Source organism: Electrona antarctica (assembly GCF_951216825.1).
Source record: "Electrona antarctica genome assembly, chromosome: 17".
Lineage (NCBI taxonomy): Eukaryota > Metazoa > Chordata > Actinopteri > Myctophiformes > Myctophidae > Electrona > Electrona antarctica.
This window is the reverse complement of record NC_136798.1, coordinates 9,453,670-9,478,679: the sequence shown is the minus strand read 5'-3', so window position 1 is coordinate 9,478,679 and position 25,010 is coordinate 9,453,670. Positions and strand designations below refer to the sequence as shown.

Sequence of the window (25,010 nt, the reverse complement as noted above, 5' to 3'; positions counted from 1 at the left end):
AAATAAGGCTTAAGTGATTCAAACCAGGGAAATACAACTCTGAAACCCCATACGATACCTAGTCGCATACCACGATATCGGCACATTATATATATATATATATATATACACACCGTATATATTGCTCAGCCCCAGTGGTAGACCTTGGTATGGAAAAGGTTCCCAGCTCTATAGCCGGCTACAGTACGTATTTGACATAGGCTTTCCCAAATTGCAGAGCAGAGGTATTGCACATTTTGAGAAAGGAGTATACTGCGACCAAACTAAAAACTAGCCTGAACTATTTTGTGCGTTTCTTTTCTCCCCAGCTATTTCAGAGCCTCCAACTATAGGACATGACACAAATGACACTCAAGTCGAAACCATTTAGCATTCACACTGAGGTTGGTTTGAAGATGACCGGTACATAAGACTGCGCTAAACAATGTTCAAGAGCTTTTCAATTTCAACACGATGCAAATGCACATTTTAAATTTTAAAGTTGTTTTTCTTTTTTTTCCTTCTATATAAAGCCCCTGTGCTTCTCTCTTTCCTAATTCATATTTGTCCCCATCTCACCTTAACCAGTAACCACTGTTAATACTTAGACATAGTAGTTCACACTCAGCCAGACGAACGTCAAAAACATCAGCGATAGCAATACAAGAAAAAGACATTTCTAATTTCAGTTTAGGTTGACATTTTCCTTCAAAGCAACACGATTTGACCTTGCCCTTTATCTGGTTGTTGGATGGGGGGGGGGGGGGGGGGGGCAGTGGTTTCTTTAAAGACAGGTAGAAATGTAGTACAGAGTACTGTATGCACTTAACTGATGTGCACCAGTGTGCAATAGGTCAAGCTCCGGTTCAAAGTTTTTTCAACCACGGTTCAAGTTTTAGGTTGTTAGACAAAGTAAAAGGTGAGTGTTATTTTTGAGTGGTGTAAACCACTCCTACAACTGGCTTTGTTAGTTTACGTGTCTGTCTGTGTCTGTACCAAAAAATTAGCATGGTTGCTACCACACGGGTGTGATTTGTTAGTTTACGTGTCTGTTCGTACCAAAAAATGAGCATGGTTGCTACCACACAGGTGTGATTTCATTACGTCAGACCACAGTTGATCAGTCTATATAAGACCTTACACCACTCAGTTCACACTGAGGGTGTGATTTTTTTTTTCATTTGCTGCTTTCTTTCGTGTTGGGGCTAAATACGTCCTTTTTTACAAAATCTTACATCGATTTCTTTATTAATATGTACTATAGTCCCCAGGAAATGACATCTGGCTACAAAACAAAAATCACAGGATCTACTGAATGTGAAGGTGGAGGTAACTAGGATGCCATACTGTGTGTCGTATGTCAGTTTGTCACATTCAATAGATCCCGTGATCTTTTGTGGCCAGATATAATTTCTTGGTGTCTAGTAGGACTATAGTAAATAATACAAAACTAAATCACCATATTTTTTTTGTAAAAAAATACATATTTAGGACCATGTTCGAATGCTCCAGCCCCCTGTCAAAAATAGCTAAAATCGCTAAAACGAAAGAAAGCAGCAAATGTAAAACAATTAACACTCACCTTTCTCTAATAACAACCTAAAACATGAACCTTGGTTGAAAAAAACTAAAGTTGTCCTTTAATGATATGCAATCAGCTTTACTCGGGTGTGGGATAGGAAAACTCTACAACACTTTCGCTTGGACATTATGTTATTCAGGTGTCACATTGGTTGGCTGAAGTTCAAATGTTAATGCCAGAGTCAAACATGGAACATCAAGTACCGTTTTTCTTTCTTTTTTAATGGTCTGAGTTAGAGATGCACGATATTGAAATTATGACTGATATCCGATCTCCGATTTTTTGGAGGGTCATATCGGCCGATACGGATATATTACATAATTATATTGAACTCATCGCTGCATTTTTCATTGTTGTTTTGCTGGTGAAAGTAGATGGTAAGACCCTCACTAACAGCTGACGCTCTTAAAGAGACCGAGACAGGCAGACCGCCTGCTCTGCGAGTACAAAGCCATTGACTCCGTTTGACGGTCACGTTATTATTGCGTCATCAATATCGGTGAAAATAAGCAGGATTATTTTTGAGACAATACCGATATGGCATTTTATGGCCGATTTCGCTACACTACCGATTATATCATGCATCTCTAGTCTTAGTGGATGCAGAGACTAAAGCCTGATTTATGCTTTGGTGAAAAAGATAAAACATGTTTTCAAAATAATTATATATATATATTTTTCGTTTGCATGCCATTTTCATCGCTCTGTTTCTGAATCAGACATTATCTGTCCGTTTTAAATCCAGTCATAGCAAACTTAGCAGTGAGAGAGGTAAGCCAGAAAAGACTGAGAAAGCGTCCACGTTGGCAACAAGGAACAAAAAAAAAGAAAAAAGAAAAGATAACTCATAATCTTGCCGAGGTTAAATGAGTGACAGACCAACATCGATTCCTGGGTGTCCTTATCTGACCCCAATGTGAAAACCAGGTCTCTTGAACAATCATAAAATAAGAAGGAACAGACCAGTGTATAACAAAACAGTAAAAACAATGAAACAAACAGAAAAAATAAAACCTAAAACCTAAAGAAAATGAATCATATGAGCACAAGGTCGAGCACAGAAGTTTGACAGACAACATCAAAGGTGATGCGTGACAGTACAACAGTTAAGAGAATGACGATGCCAGGCAGTGTGGGTGGCATCTTCTGTGTCGTGTGCGTCGGCTTGTTCCCTCAGAGTGCGTCCGTTCCGCGGGCGGCTTTTGGGCGCACTCTTCATTCAAGCACGACGGAACGAAACTGTACCCACTCAAAGTCTGGCAACAAGAATTAAAAAAAAAAAAAAAAAAAAAGAAGCAAATAAAAGTGGAACGAATCGGCATGTTGACACTACACCTCAGAGGGTAGGAGGAGGAGGCTGGAGGTACAGTGCTCAGGCGGAGGTCATAGTTGAAGGTCACTGGAGCTTATGAACGTCACACTCTGGTCAGTTCTGGCCCGGAATAGTCAGCTCCTGACTGACGGGGTTGATTCAATAGTCAGATCCTGACTGACGGGGTTGATTCAATAGTCAGATCCTGACTGACGGGGTTGATTCAATAGTCAGCTCCTGACTGACAAGGGTTGATTCATGGTCACGCAGAACAGGGTGTGTGAATAGTGATAGTTAGAAGAAGTGTGGGAAATATACAAGTGTTTTTTTAATGGGAGAAATCAACTTATTATTTTTTTTATCCATTTCCCTACATATTCAATGATTAATTTGTTTCAAGACTCAATACAAATGCCCCCAAAACCCATCCCATGTTGATATAATAGAGTTAAATACTAGTTACATATATCATGGCATTCTCCCACTGACATCGTCCCCAAATCAGCCCATCATGAAAGGTGATTGGAGAAAGTCATCCTGCAGAGTCTGGACATGGTACCAGCCAGACGTGAGAGCCAAGGCCTGAGCCCTTCAATAGGCCAGGACTTTGATTCTTGTTCAGGGTTAAAATAGCGATACACCGTCTCTATTAAGCAAAATTAAATTGAAATGGCGTTTCCCCAAGGCAATAATATACTGTACATTCATTAATACTAAGCGAGTGCAACTATGTGAATGTTTGTGTTCATTTTCTGTTTGTGGATGTGGCCACATGTATGTCTATATTTGAAATATGTGCCTCTATAGTATCTGCATGAAAGCAGAATAATATATGTACACGTGTTTGTGTGTGTGTGTGTGCATGTGTGTGTGTGTGTGTGTATATGTGTGTGGCCGGTCTGGGCTCCTGTCCTCGCGACTGAAGCACATTTCCGTAGGAAACAAGCGCGCCTCATTGGCTCAACTGAGTTAGCCAATCACCAATGACAGAAGCCAAAACCCCTGAACCCACCCTGTTGCCAAGGAAACCGGAGTTGATTGGTTAGAACCGTTCTTATTTTGGGAGGTCATGGTGTGTGTGTGTGTGTGTGTGTGTGCGTGCATGTGTGTGTTTGTGTTGAGGGTGGCGGGCTGGAGGGGCTATAATCCACTCGAAGTGTCCTCGTTGGCGGACGGGCAGCAGGGGATGCGGTTTCCGTGGTGACGAGTGTGAAGTGTCGCCTGGCCTTGGACATAGGAAGAGTTTAAACCTCCACTGCCGTCAGGCCGATTCGTTCCTCCTCTTGTCAGTCACTGTTGGCCTTCTTCAGAGAGAAGGCGCATATGTTGAAGTGGCTGCTGAGCTGGTGCACCTAGAGACACAGAGAGAGAGAGAGACACAGAGAGAGAGAGAGTTTAGTTTAGTTTTATTTGCACGTGATGTACATTAAAAGAAAAACAAAGGAAATTTCAAATGGGATGAAATACATTTGTATAAAAAAAAATCGAGTATCGAGTGGCCTTCCTTAAAGCTGCCAAGGGAGCTTAAACTAGTTATAATAAAATTAAAACATTAATGAAAATACATGATGATAATAATATTATTAATAATAATATTAATAATAGTAACAGAGAGAGACAGAGAGAGAGAGAGAGAGAGACACAGAGAGAGAGAGACACAGAGAGAGAGAGAGAGAGAGAGAGTTCATCATTTTCAAACAGGTCTGTATAATCTACAACACTGGTTCCGTTCATTTGTGGTTCACAGACACATTTTTAGGAGTCCCTTTATTTTTTGTTTCCCACATTTTGTTTTTAATTATTATTTTAAAAAAATATATATTAATAATAATAATGAATTAAAATCCAATTCAATGATTATTTCAAAGTAATGTCATGAATAAATAAAAGAAAGGGAAAAAAAGAGTCTCTTCCACGTGTTTGGAGAACAGTTGAGGAGATTGGGTATACATCACATCCAAAAACTATTTGTACAATATCCCGTTATTGGCAAAATAACTTTTAACCTGGCGTCCCTATTTTGGACACGTATTCAAAAATGCTCACTCACGAACGTAATAAATAGGGCTGGTTAAAGCACACAGCTGAGCATAGATCACCTGCTGTGAACGTTTACATGCTTCTCTCCATTCCTGAAAAGTTCACTTGATGGTCGTCATTCAACGATTTGTTGAATGACGACCATAAAAACATCCATCCATACTCTGTCATCAAGGAGTTCAATTGGCAGAGGAGGAAAGAAGGAACCATCGCCTGGCAAAAAGTCAGAGAAGGAAGGCTGCCAAGTCTGCACCTGCCCCATCGGGTCAGGTTTTCCCTTGCACTGTCTGTGGCAAACAGTCATCGACGGACCCACAAATAAGTAGCAGAAGTCATCATCGGACACGATGGACTACCATAAGCAGTGTGTGTGTGTGTGTGTGTGTGTGTGTGTGTGTGTGTGTGTGTGAGCGCCTGCGCCTGGATGGCAGCGGTGCGACAGTTGTTCACGGCATGAGCACAGTATTTTAAGCATTTGAAACACCACATCCATCGTAACTGCCGTCATTAATGTAGTAATGTGTAAGATGACTGTGTGAGGGGCCTACAAATGGCCGGCCTCTCCAAAAGGAGGGCCAAGCAGCTGACAAGGTACTGTTCAGTATCAGCCATTATAGAGCGTCGCAGTCCCGCCCCCTACCATGGACCAGGAAATGAATCCCAATGCATTTTTCCCATAGACATTTCAAAAAGTATTTATTTAAAGACGGTTACGCCGCGGACAAAGCCAACTCGAGTCGTGACAAATCATGACAACAAACACAATTTTTTGGGCCGAACAAATAATTAGAAAGAAGAAAAAAACACTTTTTTGTTTTTTTGTTTTTCTTCTTTGTAATTATTTGTTTGGTCCAAAATATGAGTGAGTTTTCACGACTCGAGTTGGCTTTGTCCGCGGCGTAACCGTCTTTAAATAAATACTTTTTGAAATGTCTATGGGAAAAATGCATTGGGATTAATTTCCTGGTCCATGGTAGGGGGCGGGACTGCGACGCTCTAGTAAGCCGCTCACTTTGGAGGCGTTATTTCCTTTACTCATGATTTATGTCTGCCGTGTCTGACAAGTACAGTATGTAATCTATACTGTATGTTTTTTGCCTTCTATGCACTTTGTAACTGGCTGTTCTCCTGTTGTCTGATTGCACTGGCAGTGTTTATGTTCTTTGTACAAGGTATTCCTGTACTTCTGATTATGAGGACATAAATAAACATTTCAAATGTTTGTTTAGATAGATAGTTAGATAGCTTTATTGTCATTCAGCAGATACATAAAATGCATAAGAGAACGAAATGTCGTTTCACTGGCTTTTAGTATGCTAGTTAAAAGAGAGCTAAAATACTATTAAAATCTAAAATCCTCTTTAAAAACAAATACATTAAAAAGCACCATTAGTTCATTGAGAGACAGATATTGCACAACAGGAGTCCTTATAGCAGCATATAGGGGGAAAAGGTTAGGGGATATTGCACTTGTTCAAGGGGATATTTTTGTGTGTGTGTTTGCGTGTGTGTGTGTGTGTGTGTGTGCGTTTGCGCGTGTGTGTGTGTGTGTGTGTGTGTGTGTGTGTGTGTGTGTGTGTCCGTCCTCACCACTGACACTCCGTAGTGTGTGTGTGCTAGTATTACGGCGGTCGTCCACAGGTACAGCAGTAGTGGCTCGTTGCCAACCAGCTCGGTGATGGCCAACAACACCACCACCGCCATGGGCAACAGCAGCCAGCTCAGCGCCTGGCAACGAGTGTTACTCATCTGACACACGATCAGCTTACACTGCAAGAGAAACACACATTTAGCACGACACACACACATACACACTGTATCGAATCGAATCTGTATCGATTCGTTTTGCAATGCAAATAATCGATTGCATAAATACTAAGTACTGTATTTAGCAATTTTAACCCATTTAGGCCTGACCTCAAAATTTTAAAAAAATATTCTAAAAAATAGTTTTCTGAAATAAATATTTTCACGATTTTTCAAAAATAGCAGATCTACAAGCTCATAGCGCGCCACCGAGTGGCGCACTACGAGCTTGTAGGTCTGCTATTTTTCAATAGCTATAACTAGCTATACCGGTATAACATAATGTTTAAAACACCAAAAGGGGTTCCCGCCCAAAATGTGTTAAGAAGAAAAAATAAAAGGAGGGGGTTAATAACTTCATCCATCCATATTCAACCGCTTATCCGTAGGTGTCCAAAAAGCCTGGTACCAATTTGCCACTCTATTTCACCAAGAGACTTGAAACTTGCTTTAGTTTATGCGTGTCATTTCTCACCAATACAAAACAACTTTCCATAAAGTACACTTAAAGTCAACCTGGGTAAATGCCATTTTGGAATTTTACTTAGTTACTATTTTCTGCCAACTTGAAAATGGATATGTATTAGTCCATATTCTATGGACATATCTGATCAAACCTTATATAAAGCCAAGGGATTGAGAATGACAAATCAGATCTTGTCAATCACAATTCCACTTGTTCCACCTAGGAGTTTGAAAGAGATAACACATGGTATGCTTAGCTTGGTCCTGAATGGCTCCAGAGCAGACGATTACTGTATTTGGGCTTGTGCAGTATGTGGTGTTGAACAGGCTGTGAATAGTACCTTTTTTACCGGTAAATTATTATATGCTGTATTAACTATAATAGTTTCTAGCGAGATAGGAAAGGGAGAGAGAGACCCTTAACCCTAACCGGTCCCACACACAGATAGGCATTGACTCACGGTGACATTGGCGAAGGCTGTGCCAACCATGAGGTAGTATATCCTGGGCTGCTGATGGAGGATGGCGGATGGAGAGAACACAGCCCAGATCGTAGCGAGGAGGAAGAGGAGGATGGGAGAGAGGAAGGGCAGGAAGGCCTCGTATGCACTGCCATGTTTCATGGTTCTACTGCGGTACGCCCTGAAGAGATCAGAACAGCGTGTTACAATCGCTAATACATACAATAACACAAACCATTGTTAAAATACAACAGTAGTTCATTATTCCGTTTTATTGTTTGATCTTTATCTACCATTTCATTAGTGCATTGTGTTGCATTTTAAGTTACTGTTCTGATTTACTAAACTAAAAGAAAACCCAACGCTAACATAAAGACAAACACGAACACTGACACTAAGTGTATTACAAAATGGTTGTTGAGATAATTTGGGACACTTACCTGAAAACATTGAAGAGGCTCATGGGCAGGGTCACACAGAAAGAACAGGCTAGTGTCAGATAGGAGAGGAGAATGTCAACATCATGAGTCAATAATATGCTTATGTGTATTGTGTACACAAACAATGGTAACCCTGATTCAGGCAATACTCTAGTAAAGTAGGCATTAGCTAAACCTAATTGACATTAAGCTGTTTTTTTCCTCTCTCTCTACCAACCATAATAAAATAGAAAGGGGTGTGCTCTGGTCTAAAGGCTTCACAAAGATGAAGCCAGGTACGAGATGTCAGCATAACAGCCCAGGATCAACAGAAAGCCTAAAAATATTTTTGGTCAGCTTGCGAGCCTTTTCTGTTAATCCTTTTGTTCAATCTTTCAATTTATTTGGTTTACAGATTAGTTTAACGCTTTGTCAGATTTCTGTTGGGTGCCAGACAGAATTGAACAGGATGATACGATTATGTGGTTGACACTGTAGTATATAGTCAGTTAACCCCAGGAAGCATTTACCGGTCCGTTAACGGAGAAAAAACACTTTTGAGCAAATCCTGTAATCCAGAGTTTTTGCACTAATGCTATGCATGTCAGCACTTAACGGCAAATTAACGGCAACAACCTGATTATTTGTCTTTGCGGTATTAATGTGCACGCAAAAGACACACCATCTGTCTACTCATCAAAGAGATGTCAAGAAGAAACGAGGCATGATTACATAGTAATAATGTGTCAGGTGTAAGAGGCGCTGTCTCCGTTGTCCCCCTGTGGCAATTAATTATACAACAATATTAGAAATTGAAAACTATTATTTCAACTTGGGCGAGTCCATTTGGATGCGTATTGTCAGGGTTTGGAGACCGAACTAGGCATATGAATTGATTTGGAGCGTATTCTACAGGCACACACCGTTGTCTCTTGCTGCTGCTGGCTGTACAGGCTGCTAGTAACGATGGCCCTGCCCCGCAGTGCAGCGGTGGTACACGGAGACTCGACACGAATCACGATACATTATATAAATTGATTCTGTACGTGGTTCAATGACAGTGTTTTGTTGTGGCTTTGCATTGGCTGTGCTGCACGGTTAGTTATCGAGTGACATGCGAACATTGCAAACGTGTCAAATAACTGTAGTATGCGTGTTGCTCTGCACTCAGTGCACGGTCTGTCTGCTGCTCTGCAACCTGCTTTGCTGCCATCAGTGCCATGGATATTTTCCCCTCCCCTTCCCATTTGTTCCCATTGCCTAGAGGCAGCATTGCCGTTGCCTGTCGTCCCATTGGGTGTCGATCTGGTCGTCTAACTTATAGGGGTAAACACTAGTCAGGTTACACCTGACAAAAACACATCAGAGTGATATCAGATCAACCAATCATAGCTCACCGAGAATCATGACGGTGAAGAGGTCTCTGTAGTGGAAACTCGCCACGAGTGGCTTGTACCACGTTTCCACGCCGACCACGGCAGTCACGATGTACACGACAGAGATGGTCTGGTAAGAGAGGCACAGGGAAACATGTCAGCAAGAAACACTTATGTCACTTATGTGTTGAAGAACTCAACGATTTGTTGAATGACGACCATAACACATCCATCCATACTGTAGGGCAAATGTGTGTGTGTGTGTGTGTGTGTGTGTGTGTGTGTGTGTGTGTGTGTGTGTGTGTGAGAGAGAGAGATAGTCCACCTGAAATGAGGGGACAACACTGCCGCCCTGTTTTTCCTCTGTAAATATAACTTTTTTCCTTTCTTTTTTTGAGTGGTGTAAACCACTCCTACAACTGGCTTTTGTGTGCATAAAAAAATGACCGTGGTTGCTATGTTCAAAATAATTTCTGACGTAATTAAATCACACCCGGGTGAACTGGATGACCGTAGCAACCGTGGTCATTTTCTCTGCGCAAAAAAAGCCAGTTGTGAAATCACATCCAGGTGTGATACATACATTTATCAAAAATGATAGCTTTTTTTACTTAACATATTTTGTGTGATTTCATTACGTCAGACATTACGTCAGACCACAGCTGATCATGCTATATAAAACCTTACACCACTCAGTTCACACGGGTGTGATTTTTTATTACATGAATTGATGTGTGAATATTTTATGCTCCGTTTATGAATGTAATACATAGGAACACAATGGAAACAATTGCCCAGATCCTTTTTGTGTTATGCTTTTAGCCCAAGTGTTTTACTGTTCTGCTGTTTTTTTTAACAAATAAATATAAAATCAATCTACATTGTTTATAGGCCCCTCGATGTGTGATTAAAATTTGGATTAAGATTGGATGCTGCATTCAGGATTTCTAAACGGGCCCTTCCGCAAATAATTTGCAGGAGTAGTAGCTAAAAAGGTATTTTAAAGACAATACTAATGACAGAAAAGCTTATCAGGCTTAAAATGGTCGGGCCTACAGTATATGGGGAGTTGTGTCATGATCCAAGTAATCCAGAGAAAAACTGTCTGTACGACATACAGTTCAAGATTTTCCTTTTCTTTTTTTTAAGATTTGTTTATGGCTTTTTGCCTTCATTGATAATTAATAGTGAAGACAGACAGGAAGGAGGGAGGGAGAGAAGGGGAGAGACAAAAGGTCGTCATGAACGGGACTCGAACACGCAACGCGCTGTCAGGCCAGAGCCTATATGGGGCATGCGCCTGGACCACTAGGCCAGTGGCGGCCCAACAGTTCAAGAATTGAGTACCACAGACGAAAAACAGTCTAAGTCCAAATTTCATTCTGACCCCTCCACGAAAGGCCTCGTTGTCCTGAACCCTTATCTATCATTTATACATTATGGATCAATAGTGTGGACTAAAGGTCTCCACACACCGGGCGCGAATCGGATGCGAATTCGGAAAAACGCGGCCGGTGTGCAACCACCTTTAGACTGTTTTTCATCTGTGGCAGCAGTGGCCTGTTAAAACACCACCATGAGCCCGATTAGAATAATGTGTGCGGGAGGTTCCTCCTTGGCCTACTGGGAGTGTGTGAAAAGGATTCACACCGATCGGTCCAGAGATTAGCTGTTCACAGGCGCGCGCGCACAGACACGCACGCACGCGCGCGCACGCACACACGCACGCACGCACGCACGCACGCACGCACGCACGCACGCACGCACGCACGCACGTCCCAATCCATTAAATAATAAATAAGATGATGAGAGTGTACAACAAAGAGGCACTCAAGTCTCTGCAGTCATTATCTCACTGGACTTTGGAAGAGAGCAGTGTGAGATACTGTGTATATAGAGAGGCGTATGTCTTTTGTTGTTACTCAGCTCCCATGAGCTGTTTAAATAAATAAATACCATGATTCATCAAGGACATCCTGCTACACTGCTATAAAAATAGCAAGTCGTTTATCAATCACACATATACTTCACACTCACACAAGTAATTTGATCAGCAGCTGCACAGAACCATAATTCCACAATTCTCTGTATCCGTCTGTCTGTGTCCCATGTAGACAAATCCAAGGAGGGTGCCCTGGTGTTACACTAAGTACAGCGTAGTCTCACGTAGCCAGACAACTACTCCACAATCTCAGAATGCTATATACTGTATAATAGTCTGGAGCTACACCTCCCGGAATCCGAGTAAGGAAGCTGCCATTTCCGTTAATGAAAATATATTTTAAAATATCTTGTAATTTAATTTTTTAATTTCTGTAAAGACGAAACGGAAGTGGGGAGGAGGCTCCACTTCCGCTTTATATTTTAATCATGATAGAACTTCCGCTGCTCCAGACTGATGATGGAAGCGTTTGGAAATTGCGAGAGGCAACAGTCAAGTAACTAATTACAGCGTGACACCTCAGCATTGCTTGCCTACACCTGGCCTACAGGGCTCAATGGCTTCGTCTATATGGAGATACCTAAATGTCATCAATAGAACATCGTAGTATTGACTTCATAGACTGGCCTCCAAACACTATGATAATGGGCACGAGAATCGCCCTAGTATACATAATTACTGTATATAACAATAACCACAAACAGAACACATTTTGGGGGACCCACTCAATTTACCATCTCAGTGGAATGGCCTTAAAACGGTTTTGTTGCAAGGAGTTGCATTGGTGTGTGGACTGGCCTTAAGCTTGTAGATTGGCTACATTTGCTGTGTTGACACCTGGCACACGCCGTTAAGTATGACTCAAGGTTAAGCTGTAAAATAAGCCCCATAACCCCTTGACCCCCAGGACATTATACATCATAACGTACCAGTAAGATGCCCTGAGGGCGAGAAGCCGTCGCGCTGAAACAACAGGTCTGCGAATGTCCATATATGGACCTTTTTTTTGTGATGGACTGACGAGGCGTGACAGACTGACAACCATATATGGAGGCGTGGCCTGACTGATCGACTGACTGACAGGTTTTGCAGGTTTTCATAGTAATCTGCGACCTACAGTCGCAATAACTGTGGCGACCCTAACCCCTCCCCCTTTATCATACAACTACAGCTGTGGGTGAGGCTTCAGTTCAGGTGGATCACCACCCATCACCACCCACCAGGCTTATATTATAATAATACCTGTTGATCATGTTTTAGGGTGGAAACAAATCGTGGCACTCCATCTTTAAAGAGATTAAATCTACAGCTCATAGTGATACTGATTTACAAAGAGATATGTCTACGAAGCAGCCCCACACATTGCTCTCTGTTTATATGTCTCTTGTGTATGTTTATAATGCTTATACTGTATGTGTGTGTATGTTTGACCTTGCAACTGTGTTTAAATATCGACATGGTCTGGACCTTTATATCTCACTGAACTTGTGCACCCTTAGAGTTCTCAACAGACCTGAAAATGACTACACCCTACTAGGACGGCCCGAGGCTCAAACACTTACCATACTTTTAGGTACAAAAACCTGAAAAACTCGAAAATGTGTCATTATGCACATTGACTGCGAGGCCAGCATTGTTTGAAGGTGCTGCCAGACTTACTAAAGAGCCGCGCATGTTCTCGGCTGTGCGCAGCTTCTTTTTCCGGGTTTTTAGACAGCTGGTGGATGGAAATTAACTAAGCTCCACCTCCGCCGACGACTTGCGCGACGGCCAGATTCCCGGAAACGCTCTCCTCCGCGCAAGTCGTCTGCGGAGGTGGAGCTTAATTTCCATCCACCAGCTGTCTAAAAACTCGGAAAATAAGCTGCGGACAGCGTAAGACGTGCGCGGCTGTCGGCCGTTTTGTGCTTAGGTGTGGAAACACTGACAGTCTGTGTCCATTCCAGTGCAGAAGGTATGTTCAGTGAGGTGCCTTATTCAAGGCGCAAAAATGACCCCGGGCCTTAACCAGAAGTTAGCTCACGGATAAGCAATCCTGTCGTGGGAGGATCGCGGACCAGCCGGACCACCCACGGTATACATTTTGTAACTGCAACATGTTTTCATGTTTATGTTTTTATGTACAGCACTTTCAACTTTGATTGTTTAAATGTGCTCTATAAATAAAGATTGATTTGTGGGTGATGTTCAGGTGTTTCTCAAATGTATGTATGTATGTGTAAAAGTTAACTCTGAACTTGGTGGATTTGCTTTTGGCTTCTGTGGCCAATACATGGAATGACCTGCAAAATACATTAAAATTGACCACATTGGTACCCCTGGGTTGTTTTAAAACCTTGGTGAGCATACAGATCCCCACAATATGTAACTGTTTTTAGATCGTTTTGAAATTTGTCTTAGCTTCTATTTGTAACCTATGTAATTCATATGTATACCTTTTGTTTTCCTTTTCCTGATCTTCTGATGTATTGTGATGTTTTTTATATATTGTATTACTCGACGACACTGAAAATTAGTTTAATTACTCAGTGTAATTTCGAGAATAAATAAAACTTGAGTAAATGGTAAATGGTGCATTTATATAGCGCCTTTATCCAAGGCGCTTTACAGAGATTGTGCATTACATTCACCCATTCACACACACATTCATACACCGATGGCAGCGGAAACTATGCAAGGCACCAACTAGCGCATCGGGAGCAATTAGGGGTTCAGTGTCTTGCTCAAGGACACTTCGACAGTAACTCTGGGGGAGCCCGGGTTCGAACTGGCAACCTTACGGTTGCCATCCAGGCACTCTACCCCTGAGCCACCGCCACCCGAAATGAATGTAAGTATGTACTGTATGTATGTATGTAGTGTACGTATGTTCCACAATGAAGCATTTGAAAATTGTGGGAGCCATGCCAGACTAATGGTCAAGCCTCCTAGGTAGAATTGACCATGTACACATGGCGACCATTTTGCTCTTATGTATATGTATGTATATCTGTATACCCGAGGGCATGGCAGGGGCATGCCTTCGCTCCCACCCCACCCCAGGTGTGTGAAGTACATTATTAAGAGCTAAATGGCTGCTGTGTGAATATGGTGGGAGGATTCACGTGTCCTTACCACTTGGCTGATATCGTAACCCCAGGGGAGGAACAGCACCCCGGTGTTGTATTTCTCCCAGTGGGACAGGATGAACGAGAACAGCACCACCCACAGGATGTAGTACAGCGTGACCACGCCCACGCCAGATGTCCCGCGCCCGAATATGGAATAGACAGTGGCCACGAAGTACACGCAGGCCCAGCTGTCCAGGCCGTGGTCAAACAGCTCCCCCAGTGGCGTGGACGAGTTAGTGCGGCGGGCCTGTTTGCCATCTACGCCATCTGTGCGAGTGGGAATGAAAAGTAAAGGGAAGTTGAATACATTCATATGGGATATGAAGAGAACACACGCGCACGCACACGCACACACAATATTTAAAAGCATTCGTGCTTCATTACATGGTACCGCAGAGAGTCAGAGACAAAACACATTACTTCAAATTCTTACAGTTTGTGCAATTATGCAACCAGAAATAAAGTACAATTTACTTTACTTTCAAATATTTTTTTTTATAAAAATATGCTATGTAATGTGCTTTAAGTTGATTATTTATTACACACCATACACTTAATATACACACACAGTCTTCGTAAAAGCAAGCTGTGAGATTCTGAAAACTTGTCTGTTTATAGTGTGAGTGTTGAGTCTAGTGTCATTCCACTGGTATTTCTGCTGCTTGTGTCTCTGTCTGGGCTCAGTGAGAGCCTGCCTGGGGACTGGTGGGACTGGTGGGTGGGGGAAAACGGCAGGGTTCAGATTCCAGCTGAGGGTCAGCAGGGAGAAACACCACTCCCTACATCTGGGATGAGGTTGAGGAGGAGTTTTTTCAAAAGAACTTCATGCATTTTGGGAACCACTGGTCTAAACCAGTGGTTTAGGACCATTTGAACAAACTCATGTTCCTCTACGCCAGGGGTTCCCAACCCGTGGGTCGCGACCCCTCGGGGGGTCGCCAAATTATTTTAGGGGGTCCCCAAATTATTTTCAAAAAAAAAAGATTTTTTTTAAATTTTTATTTTCACGATTTTTCAAAAATAGCAGACCTACAAGCTCGTAGCGCGCCACTCGGTGGCGCGCTATGAGCTTGTAGATCTGCTATTTTTCAATAAAACACCAAAAGGGGTTCCCGCCCAAAATGGTTTAAGGTTATTGTAGCAGTCAATTTATATTGGGGGTCGGGAGGGGGCGGGGCGGGGGTCCCGAGACATTGCCAAAGCATTTCCGGGGGTCCCCGGCCAAAAACGTTGAGAACCCCTGCTCTACGCTCTGCTTACTTAACAAAGTACATTTATTTAAGCTACAGTACACTCAAAAAGGTATTTCTCATCAATGTTTTACAATAGGAAATCCTGTTTTACCGTAAACAACCACAAATTCCACCTTAACCCAATTTGTGCCCAAGAGACGTCTCCAGACGTCCTAGGAATTATCCAATGGTGTGCCCAAGATGTCTGTACACATCTTAGGATGGGCACCCCACCCCCACGTCGCTATTTTGGAAAGAATGAAAGGTCACACAATGTGTAACGACTGGCTTTACGTAGAAACCACTGGAATATCCTAGCAACCAAATATTATACCTTAACAACCACTTCTTAGACCCTAGCAACCACATGTTTACCCTAGCCACCACATATTTGATCCCAGCAACTTTAACCAAGTAATTGGGTCGCAGCCCTTAGGGGGTTCTCCGCGAACTAAATAAAGGAGAAAAAAGACAAAAGTGGAATGAAATATTTATATTACTACAGGTCGTTCTTCTGACCAAGCAATTGGTTGAAATGGCTCTCCAGCCGTGCTGAAATGGGCAGGACACCATGAGGTTCCCAGTTCGATCCGCCCCCAGAGTTAGTGTCAAAGTGTCCTTGAGCAAGACTCTGAACCCCACATTGCTCCTGTGAGCAGGTTGGTGCCTTGCATGGTTTCCTCCGCCATCCGTGTATGAATGGGTGAATGTAATGCACAATCTATGTAAAGCGCTTTAGATAAAAGTGCTATATAAATGCACCATTTACCATTTAGGCCAGGTGTAGGCAATCAAGGGGCGGCCATAGCTGAGGTGTACCATTAGGCTTAATGGTACACCTCAGCTATGGCACGCCCAGGGCACCCATCCGTGGATTCATATAGGTTTCCTGCAACTGGTTATAGAATGCGTTCAGCGTAATGTCTGACTGTGAAGGTAATCTTTAAGAGCCGCCCCATCACCATGCAAAGCCCCTCCACTAGGATCTCCTGCACCTTTCCAAAATCACTGAACACAAAGACACACACCACACATCTGGCTCGCTACATTAAACACATGCACACTGACAGACACCTATGCACGGAGAACACGCATCTGGCTCGTTTTAGCAACACTGGTTTTGAGGGACGCTAGCCCCTCCTATATTCAGCTATAGTGTCGATTTTCGTCCTAACACAACATTAAATACCATTGACAATGAATGGAGAATTTACGTCATATGAAGACGAGCAAATCGGCTATTTGTCCTACACAAAAATTGTATTCCCATTGACAATGAATGGATGATGTACGATGATAAGAGCGCCCCTCACTTCACACGGATGTGATTTTTCATCAAACGGTCAGATTTGTGAGGGGCCTTGCGTCACAAGTGCATTCCAGTGAGTCAGCAGGGGGGTGGGACTCACCAAGTGTGTAGGCTAAGAAGTTGAAGATACCAGCAGCGACCCAAACCCCACTCGGCACGTGGTCATGTCCTACAGCTGAAATACAAACCACATACAGAGAACACCATGTCAAAACAGTAAAACACATACACAGAGTACCCCACACACATGCACACAGGGTGGGGGGGGGACACACATTAAGCAACAGCCTAACCAAGCAGTGTTTGGACAAGTCTATTGTTAAATGTATCATTGAGCAACTGACTTCCTAGATGAACCACAGAGGGTGTGCTTGTGGTTTATGGATTACTATCCTTGTGGTGACCAAACAATCCCCATAAGGAAAGTAATAGTAACAACACCAGTCCAAATTTGATCTTATAGGGACATTATTCTGGTTCCCGAGAGGGAAAGCGTCATCTATGAAATATTCATAGAGTTACTATTAGTAAAAACACATGGTGCTAATAAACTGCTAAACATGAGCCAAGTTAACTCGTTAACACTCGCTGACAAATCAGTTCAGGTAAACACTATTTCCTTTTACTTCAACAATTCGCTGCCTGCCCATTTCTTTAACATTCCTGAATCCTTCAATTAACTGGTTTTACTGGTTTGCCAGTTAAGTAAAGTAAAGTAAACTAAATTGCATTTGACATCCATACAAGTATAGTAATAAAAAAGGGTGTGTTTAGGAAGATATAATGAGCTGGTTGTAAAACTTGAGTCATCACCAGCTAACATGTTTCACTGAGCAGCGGACTTTGCCGTTCATGAACAAACTCACATGTTATGACCTCATCATAATTTGGACAGCTGCAAGCTCTAAATCCTTTTCCTCCAACGACTTGGAACAACATTTACATAGTAGCCTGGTCTAGTGCAATCCACAGTATTAATGATACATTAAACTCCTGCACATGGGTACTTGTTTCTCTCACCTACATTTCATTCATCATATTGTTTACCACCTGCTACAGACAATTAAGCACCGCCTCATGTCGGGGGTCTAGTTTTACCTATTGTCTGAATATAGTCCTATGTTATGCAAAGTCAAACAACAATAATGCGATTCTTCTTAGTGCTGCTGCTTTGATTTTTATTAGTTTTACAGCTAATTGTTGTATATAAACCATTATATAGTTGGCAAGTAAGGGGATCACACAACTCTGTCACTCAGATCGGCAATATTATATTAGTACATCGTCGCTGTTGGGCATGAACCTTGTATCTCCATATTTCATGTTTTCTAAAATATTTAATAAGTAAATGAATGCCCTGCCTACTTAATTGTACATAGCAATTAGCCAATCTACAAGCTCAGAGCGCCTCGCATCAAGACACACTGTGATCTTGAACTTTTGTAGGTGATAATGAAAGTCTGTGTTTTGTTTTGAGATTTTGACTAAAAAGAACTACATTGGATCCAACAACACAGGTTATTTTTCCACTTCCTGAAAGTGGCGATGGCTTAGTTAGTTACACAGGGACACACATAGCTGCATAATGGAGTGGAGGCACCGCTCAAATAAAGAAACAGGCAAAGTGTGGACCCACCAGATGCATAGAAGTCAAAGTCGTAGAATGACAACATGAGGAAGTTAAGGACCAGGAACATGAAGCCGATGAAAGTGATGAGGTTTGGAGCCAGCCAAGTTGGAAGAATCTGGAAAAGATTTGAAAGATAACCATTAACAAGTTACAAGTACAACCATTATAATGAACTGCCAGGTTCATAGCTGGAAATATCCTTCTTAAATAATCTAACTAACTAACCCTACAATTATTAAATATTCCATAAATGAACTTATCCGAGTTATTGATGATCTGTAATTTCTATAATGCTATTTAGACAAATCAATGGCTATTTGATTGAGATGTGAGTCGGTTTCATTCTGTAAACACCTGTCCAACAACTTAACTCAACACGCAGCAAAGGTAGTCGGAATTGGGAGTCGAACCGGCAACACTGGATCGACTGGATCAGCAGGTGCCCGGACCGCTAGGCTAGCCCGGGCCCTGTCCAACTCTTCTAAACATACTGTTTGTAATTGTTGCCCTTGTAATAAACTGGGTCAGAGGTCGTTGACATGGGTTAGCACTGGCAGTGCACACATCTGCACACATCTACTAGCAGCAACATGCTGAAACAGTCTATAAGTGATGGAGGGGTATGGAAATTATGTCCCTAAAGATTTAACTTTAGAACAGATGCACACCGTCATTTAAAGTGTACTGTTCACCAGTAACCAGATATACCGGTATACTGAGGAGAGATACAAGCTCTTTTAGCACAATCTGTACATGATCAGAAACAGCTGTACAGGACAGGGTGTACCTAACCACACAGTAAAGCCATCAGTGCTGGGCCGATAAGTGTCCATTTGGTTACATTTGTACACTCTGAGTTAAGTTACCTCGATATCGATATTGTGACGATAATATCATGTTGTGATTTGTGATGATAATGCCGTATTGTGACAAAATAAAAAATATTTTAAAGATTGTCAAAAATAGCAAAATGTGCTAGCCTACAAGAAGTATAAAATAAGGTTAAAGTGATTAAAGTCAGTAAAGGACAACAGTTTTGCACGATCACGATATTACAATATGCAAAATCCCAGATAGGTTGTAGTCTCATATCACAATGTGTCACATGCTTGGTTGGGTAAGTTGGAGGCCATCATTTACCAACACGGCGTAGCCCATTTTTGGGCGTATGCTGAAATCACCAACATTTTTGGCATTTATCATTCCAGAGTGACTTTGAACTTTGATGTACCGTACGCCACGCCAAAACTCACGTCTAGTCTTGAGCTGTCGTACGCCCGTTTTCTGTCCTATAGACAAGCGGAGCAACATGGTGTGACCAGCTGACAGGCTGTCACAGGCCTCTAAACATATGTAAAGCTAGCTATAATAAAACTAATAAATAATATGAAAAAGATATATTTTGTAAAGGCATGTCATATTAGTTGGTTAGATGCTTAATTAACTTGCTTAAGCCATTTAAACAGTGCTTTGCATGAGCGCATATACATGCGAGGATTCAATTGGGAGCGGCGCTGCCTGTGCTGGAATATTTTCACGACAGAGAGACATTGGAGACTGCTGGAGGTGGAGAGTGAAGTCTCCCTTAATGCCGCAGCCGCCCGTACTGTAGCCTACAGTAACAGTACAGTAGGCCTGTCACTGTGCAACCTCCTCGTTTAAGGATAAACCCGATGCGACGCTCGATTGTCAACTGTGCCGATCGGGAGACCGCATTGGTAGATATAGGTAACATATAGGTAACGGTAACTCAACCAGCCGACCACACACCAGTTTACTCATCACTCCATACACGTTCATATAATGGACAGCCACCACTGGCTATCTATCTGTGATGTCACAGACCACAGTAATAGAGGACACAGTGACAGAGGAGAAGATACACTCCTTTATTTTATTTTTGCAGCGTGCAAAAACAGCAGCGTGCGTATGAGGCTGTGCCAGGGCCTGTGCACGTCCAATCATGACGATGGATTGTGATAGTGTTATAATATTTTTCAACAACGTAGGTAGAACTTAAGGCAAACGGACAACGTGTAGGCCTACAGCTATTTATTATTTAATTCATGGTTCAGGTGTTCGTTCACTAATATCTCTTTATATATTTAATATACAACACACAGTTGGGCTTGCAAGTTGCGTGTGCATGCCGTGCGTGCGCCTGTGTGTGTGTGTGTGTGGGGGGGGGGGGGGGGGGGACATGACAGGCAGCGAGGCGAGAGGTGTTTGGAAACTCTTTTCTTAATTCTCATTGGCACTCCATTGATAAATGAGGGCCTAAGTCTAACTAATTAGCATCGGCAGCAGATAGCAATCTGGCTCCACGGATACCATGAATGCATTTCCTTATATGAGAGTATGAGACAGATAAGAGAGTGATGCAGGGATGTGTTATGAAGGGCACAGTGACAGATAGAGAGTGATGTAGGGATGTGTTAGGGGCATAGAGACAGATAGAGAGTGATGTAGGGATGTGTTAGGGGCATAGAGACAGATAGAGAGTGATGTAGGGATGTGTTAGGGGCATAGAGACAGATAGAGAGTGATGTAGGGATGTGTTATGAAGGGCATAGAGAAGATAGATAGTGATGTAGGGATGTGTTAGGGGCATAGAGACAGATAGAGAGTGATGTAGGGATGTGTTAGGGGCACAGAGACAGATAGAGTGATGCAGGGATGTGTTATGAAGGGCATAGAGAAGATAGATAGTGATGTAGGGATGTGTTAGCGGCATAGAGACAGATAGAGAGTGATGTAGGGATGTGTTAGGGGCATAGAGACAGATAGAGAGTGATGTAGGGATGTGTTAGGGGCATAGAGACAGATAGAGAGTGATGTAGGGATGTGTTAGCGGCATAGAGACAGATAGAGAGTGATGTAGGGATGTGTTAGGGGCATAGAGACAGATAGAGAGTGATGTAGGGATGTGTTAGCGGCATAGAGACAGATAGAGAGTGATGTAGGGATGTGTTAGGGGCATAGAGACAGATAGAGAGTGATGTAGGGATGTGTTAGGGGCATAGAGACAGATAGAGAGTGATGTAGGGATGTGTTAGGGGCATAGAGACAGATAGAGAGTGATGTAGGGATGTGTTAGGGGCATAGAGACAGATAGAGAGTGGTGTAGGGATGTGCACTGCTAGGGGCATACATTACAGACAGATAGAGAGTGATGTAGGATGTGATAAGGGCATACATTACAGACAGATAGAGAGTGATGTAGGATGTGATAAGGGCATAGAGAGTGATGTACTATGTAGGGATGTGTTTAGGGGCATATGGAGAGGTGTGTATGTCTGTGTTGTTACAGTATCTCAGCAGACAGCTGGAAACCTCATTAATGATGCAGTTCACCCTGGTGTACAGTGGACACACACACACACACACACACACACACACACACACACACACACACACACACACACACACACACACACACACACACACACACACACACACACACACACACACACACACACACACACACACACACACACCGAAAAGCGATGAACAGAGGCCATCAAACAGGGCTTTCCTCACCTTGACCACAGAGTTCCAGAATGGATGCATGACGTAGACGGACAAGGGGTTGGAATCCACGGCGCTGTACTGAAAACAGACAGATAAACACAATTGAATCAATCAGACACTCACAGCCTAGCTAGCCGATATAGCACTGCATGGGTTCACCTAAGGGCATCTGAGTTTTATAGGCTGCTGCTTTCTTAAAAAGATGTACACACAAAGATGTGTGTGTGTGTGTGTGTGTGTGTGTGTGTGTGTGTGTGTGTGTGTGTGTGTGTGTGTGTGTGTGTGTGTGTGTGTGTGTGTGTGTGTGTGTGTGTGTGTGTGGGGCAATGACAAGCGAATGAAAGAACATTTCGAAAGAAAAAGGAGAAAGTGAGATAATCGGGGAGACTGTGGGACAATGTTTCATGGCCTGACCTCTCATGTGCTTTCCAACTGAGCGCTCTTGTGTGAGCATGCACTTGTGTGTAGCTTAATATGCGTGCATGTTCCAGTTTGTGCGCACACACACACACACACACACCATCTCACACAGAACTTCCCTTCCATTCTGTCCTCCTGTGTGTGTGTGTGTGTGTGTGTGTGTGTGTGTGTGTGTGTGTGTGTGTGTGTGTGTGTGTGTGTGTGTGTGTGTGTGTGTGTGTGTGTGTGTGTGTGTGTGTGTGTGTGTGTCGACTAGGGAGAGGGTGCTGGCTAAAGCAACTTGACAACATTTTGACTAAACCCTTTTGGGTGAAACAGGCATAATAAAGACAGAACTTTGCAAGCATGAAAGAATGTCACCTCTCCTGCTCCTGTACAGGACAGACCCCTCTGGTAAAACAGGCCTGAAAACCCACCTTTCAGCAGGCCAAAGGGAGATGAAATGCATGATTGCTCCTCCCTTAGTCAAGTGACTACTACCCCACCTTTTTATAATGCCCTTCCCCCCCTCCATGATTTGAATTGTGTTGTTATTTTTTATTACATGATTATGATTTGAATAGGACCTGAATGGAAACAAGTTCGCAAAGGACTTTTTTCTGTGATATCCTTTTAGACTAAGTGTTTGACTGTACTCTGTACTGTTTACATTTCTGCCTAATAAAGTATTCAATGAATCAATCAATTTGTTAATTGAACACAATGTAGTCACTATCAATAATAAACAACAGAGAAAATAACCTTTTGCATTAGTGTCACTCAGAACATAATTTACTATTTATTACTTAGGCATTAGATGAACGGGCTATGATGTTACAATCTGCTCAGTCAACAGCATCAGGCACGAATCAGTTCTCATGAGCGCACATTGCTGTGTATACAATTGAATACAACTGGATTTCATATGCTGTCATTAGTGCCATATAGTGTTTTACGGTCAGTTTAGCCCATTAAAACTGTATCGTAAATTCTCATATGAATGAATGAACTCTCGTCATGTCATGTCACAATCACATGTCTGTATTCGACAACGATTTAAAAAAATATATACACTCACTTTGTTGAAAACCATGAACCATGGCCCAGAGATTAGCTTCAAAAGGGAATCATTTAACATGGTCCCACTAGTCCTGCTTTCAAGGGTCTCTCATTGCCAGAGACAAGAGAGAAGACTTTGTCCACCCTCCTGATTGTCAATGACACACATCTTTCAGAATAAAAACTATGGTTCACAATGTGGGTATTTGAAAGACAACTCTGTTTTCTAGTGACAATTTAAAGCCCCATTGCCAGAATCTGTTTAGTATGTTCACATACGCCTCACAAGGAATTTGACCTGATGCTCAGCCTTGCATAGATTAAAAACAATAATATATACAGTAAACTAGAGGAAACCGTGTAGCTAATGATGGCAATGATTTCACTGTCATTCTCCAACCTGAGACAGTAACGCCATCATCATCATCATCATTATCATGCCATCACAGATTAGACACTGTGGTGTGGTGTCGTGTGGAGTTCAATGCCCCCTTCAGTTCAACCCCATCACCCTAGTAACCTTAACAGCAGTTACCTTGATCCCTGCCTGGACTGATAAGGCTAGTAGTGTGATTTATTATGAGGTAACTAATAACACTGAACTAGAAGGGAAGCAATCGACATCGGCAGTGCGAATAAAAAGTATAGTGTGTGTCACAGTGTGTGTGTGTGTGTGTGTGTGTGTGTGTGTGTGTGTGTGTGTGTGTGTGTGAGAGAGATCCATGACAGCTAGCTGCTGCTTCCAATCCACACGCTGCCTAGTGTCGACCCCATCAACCATATGAGATCAACAGCTAGCCAGCCAGCTAGCCAGGAAAGCAAGCGACCATCCGCCTCACCGCCTGGCTGTCATGTCACACACAGTCATACTGCGAGGACAACCACAACCGATATCTCTTCAATTAAATTACCTTGTATTTGTCGAAGCCCGCCAGTTGCTCCTGGGTGACATATTCGTAGAGAGCCATGGTGGCAAGCTCCGGCATCTCGGCCCAGTCAGTGGCACCTTGAATATTTTGAACTCCCTCTTTTTTTAATAAACGTTCAACAATCCCCTCAGATGTTATTATCCGCAGTGTCGAGGGAGCACCATCTATTAGCCTTTAGCCTGCTGCTATCGCTCATGCCGGCTCGGCCGATGAGGCGAATGTCGAAACACTCTGGAGTGGGACCACTCCTACGGACGGACTGACAGAAAGGCCCCATTGTGCTTCGTCGCACGGCGGTGTCGCGCGTGCGGGAAATCGCCGACGTACAAGCCCACAGCGCGTCGCCGATGTGACGCCGTGTGGGCGTGTAGGTCTGCGATCTTTCCGCACGCGCGACACCGTCACGCGACGAGGCGTACGTTTGTCTCG

At 42.8% G+C, this 25,010-nt stretch overlaps 1 protein-coding gene across 2 annotated transcripts; it reads right to left on the bottom strand.

The window, feature by feature from the left end:
* Window positions 1-738: 738 nt before the first annotated feature.
* selenoi (selenoprotein I) lies at window positions 739-24,876 on the bottom strand. 2 transcript variants are annotated; one of them, XR_013792085.1, is made up of 11 exons: window positions 24,564-24,876; window positions 22,204-22,272; window positions 18,670-18,778; window positions 17,134-17,208; window positions 14,497-14,759; window positions 9,462-9,570; window positions 8,086-8,134; window positions 7,646-7,826; window positions 6,504-6,683; window positions 3,084-4,225; window positions 739-3,050 (listed from the first exon to the last, which is right to left on the bottom strand). XR_013792085.1 is itself a non-coding variant. In XM_079526231.1 (10 exons), the coding sequence occupies exons 1-10, from the start codon at window positions 24,636-24,638 to the stop codon at window positions 4,118-4,120; spliced, it is 1,218 nt and encodes a 405-aa protein (XP_079382357.1). In that variant the 5' UTR covers window positions 24,639-24,876; the 3' UTR covers window positions 739-4,117. The 2 variants fall into 2 exon arrangements, 1 of the variants encoding a protein (XP_079382357.1); XM_079526231.1 differs by having other exon boundaries at window positions 739-4,225.
* Between the last annotated feature and the right edge of the window lie 134 nt (window positions 24,877-25,010).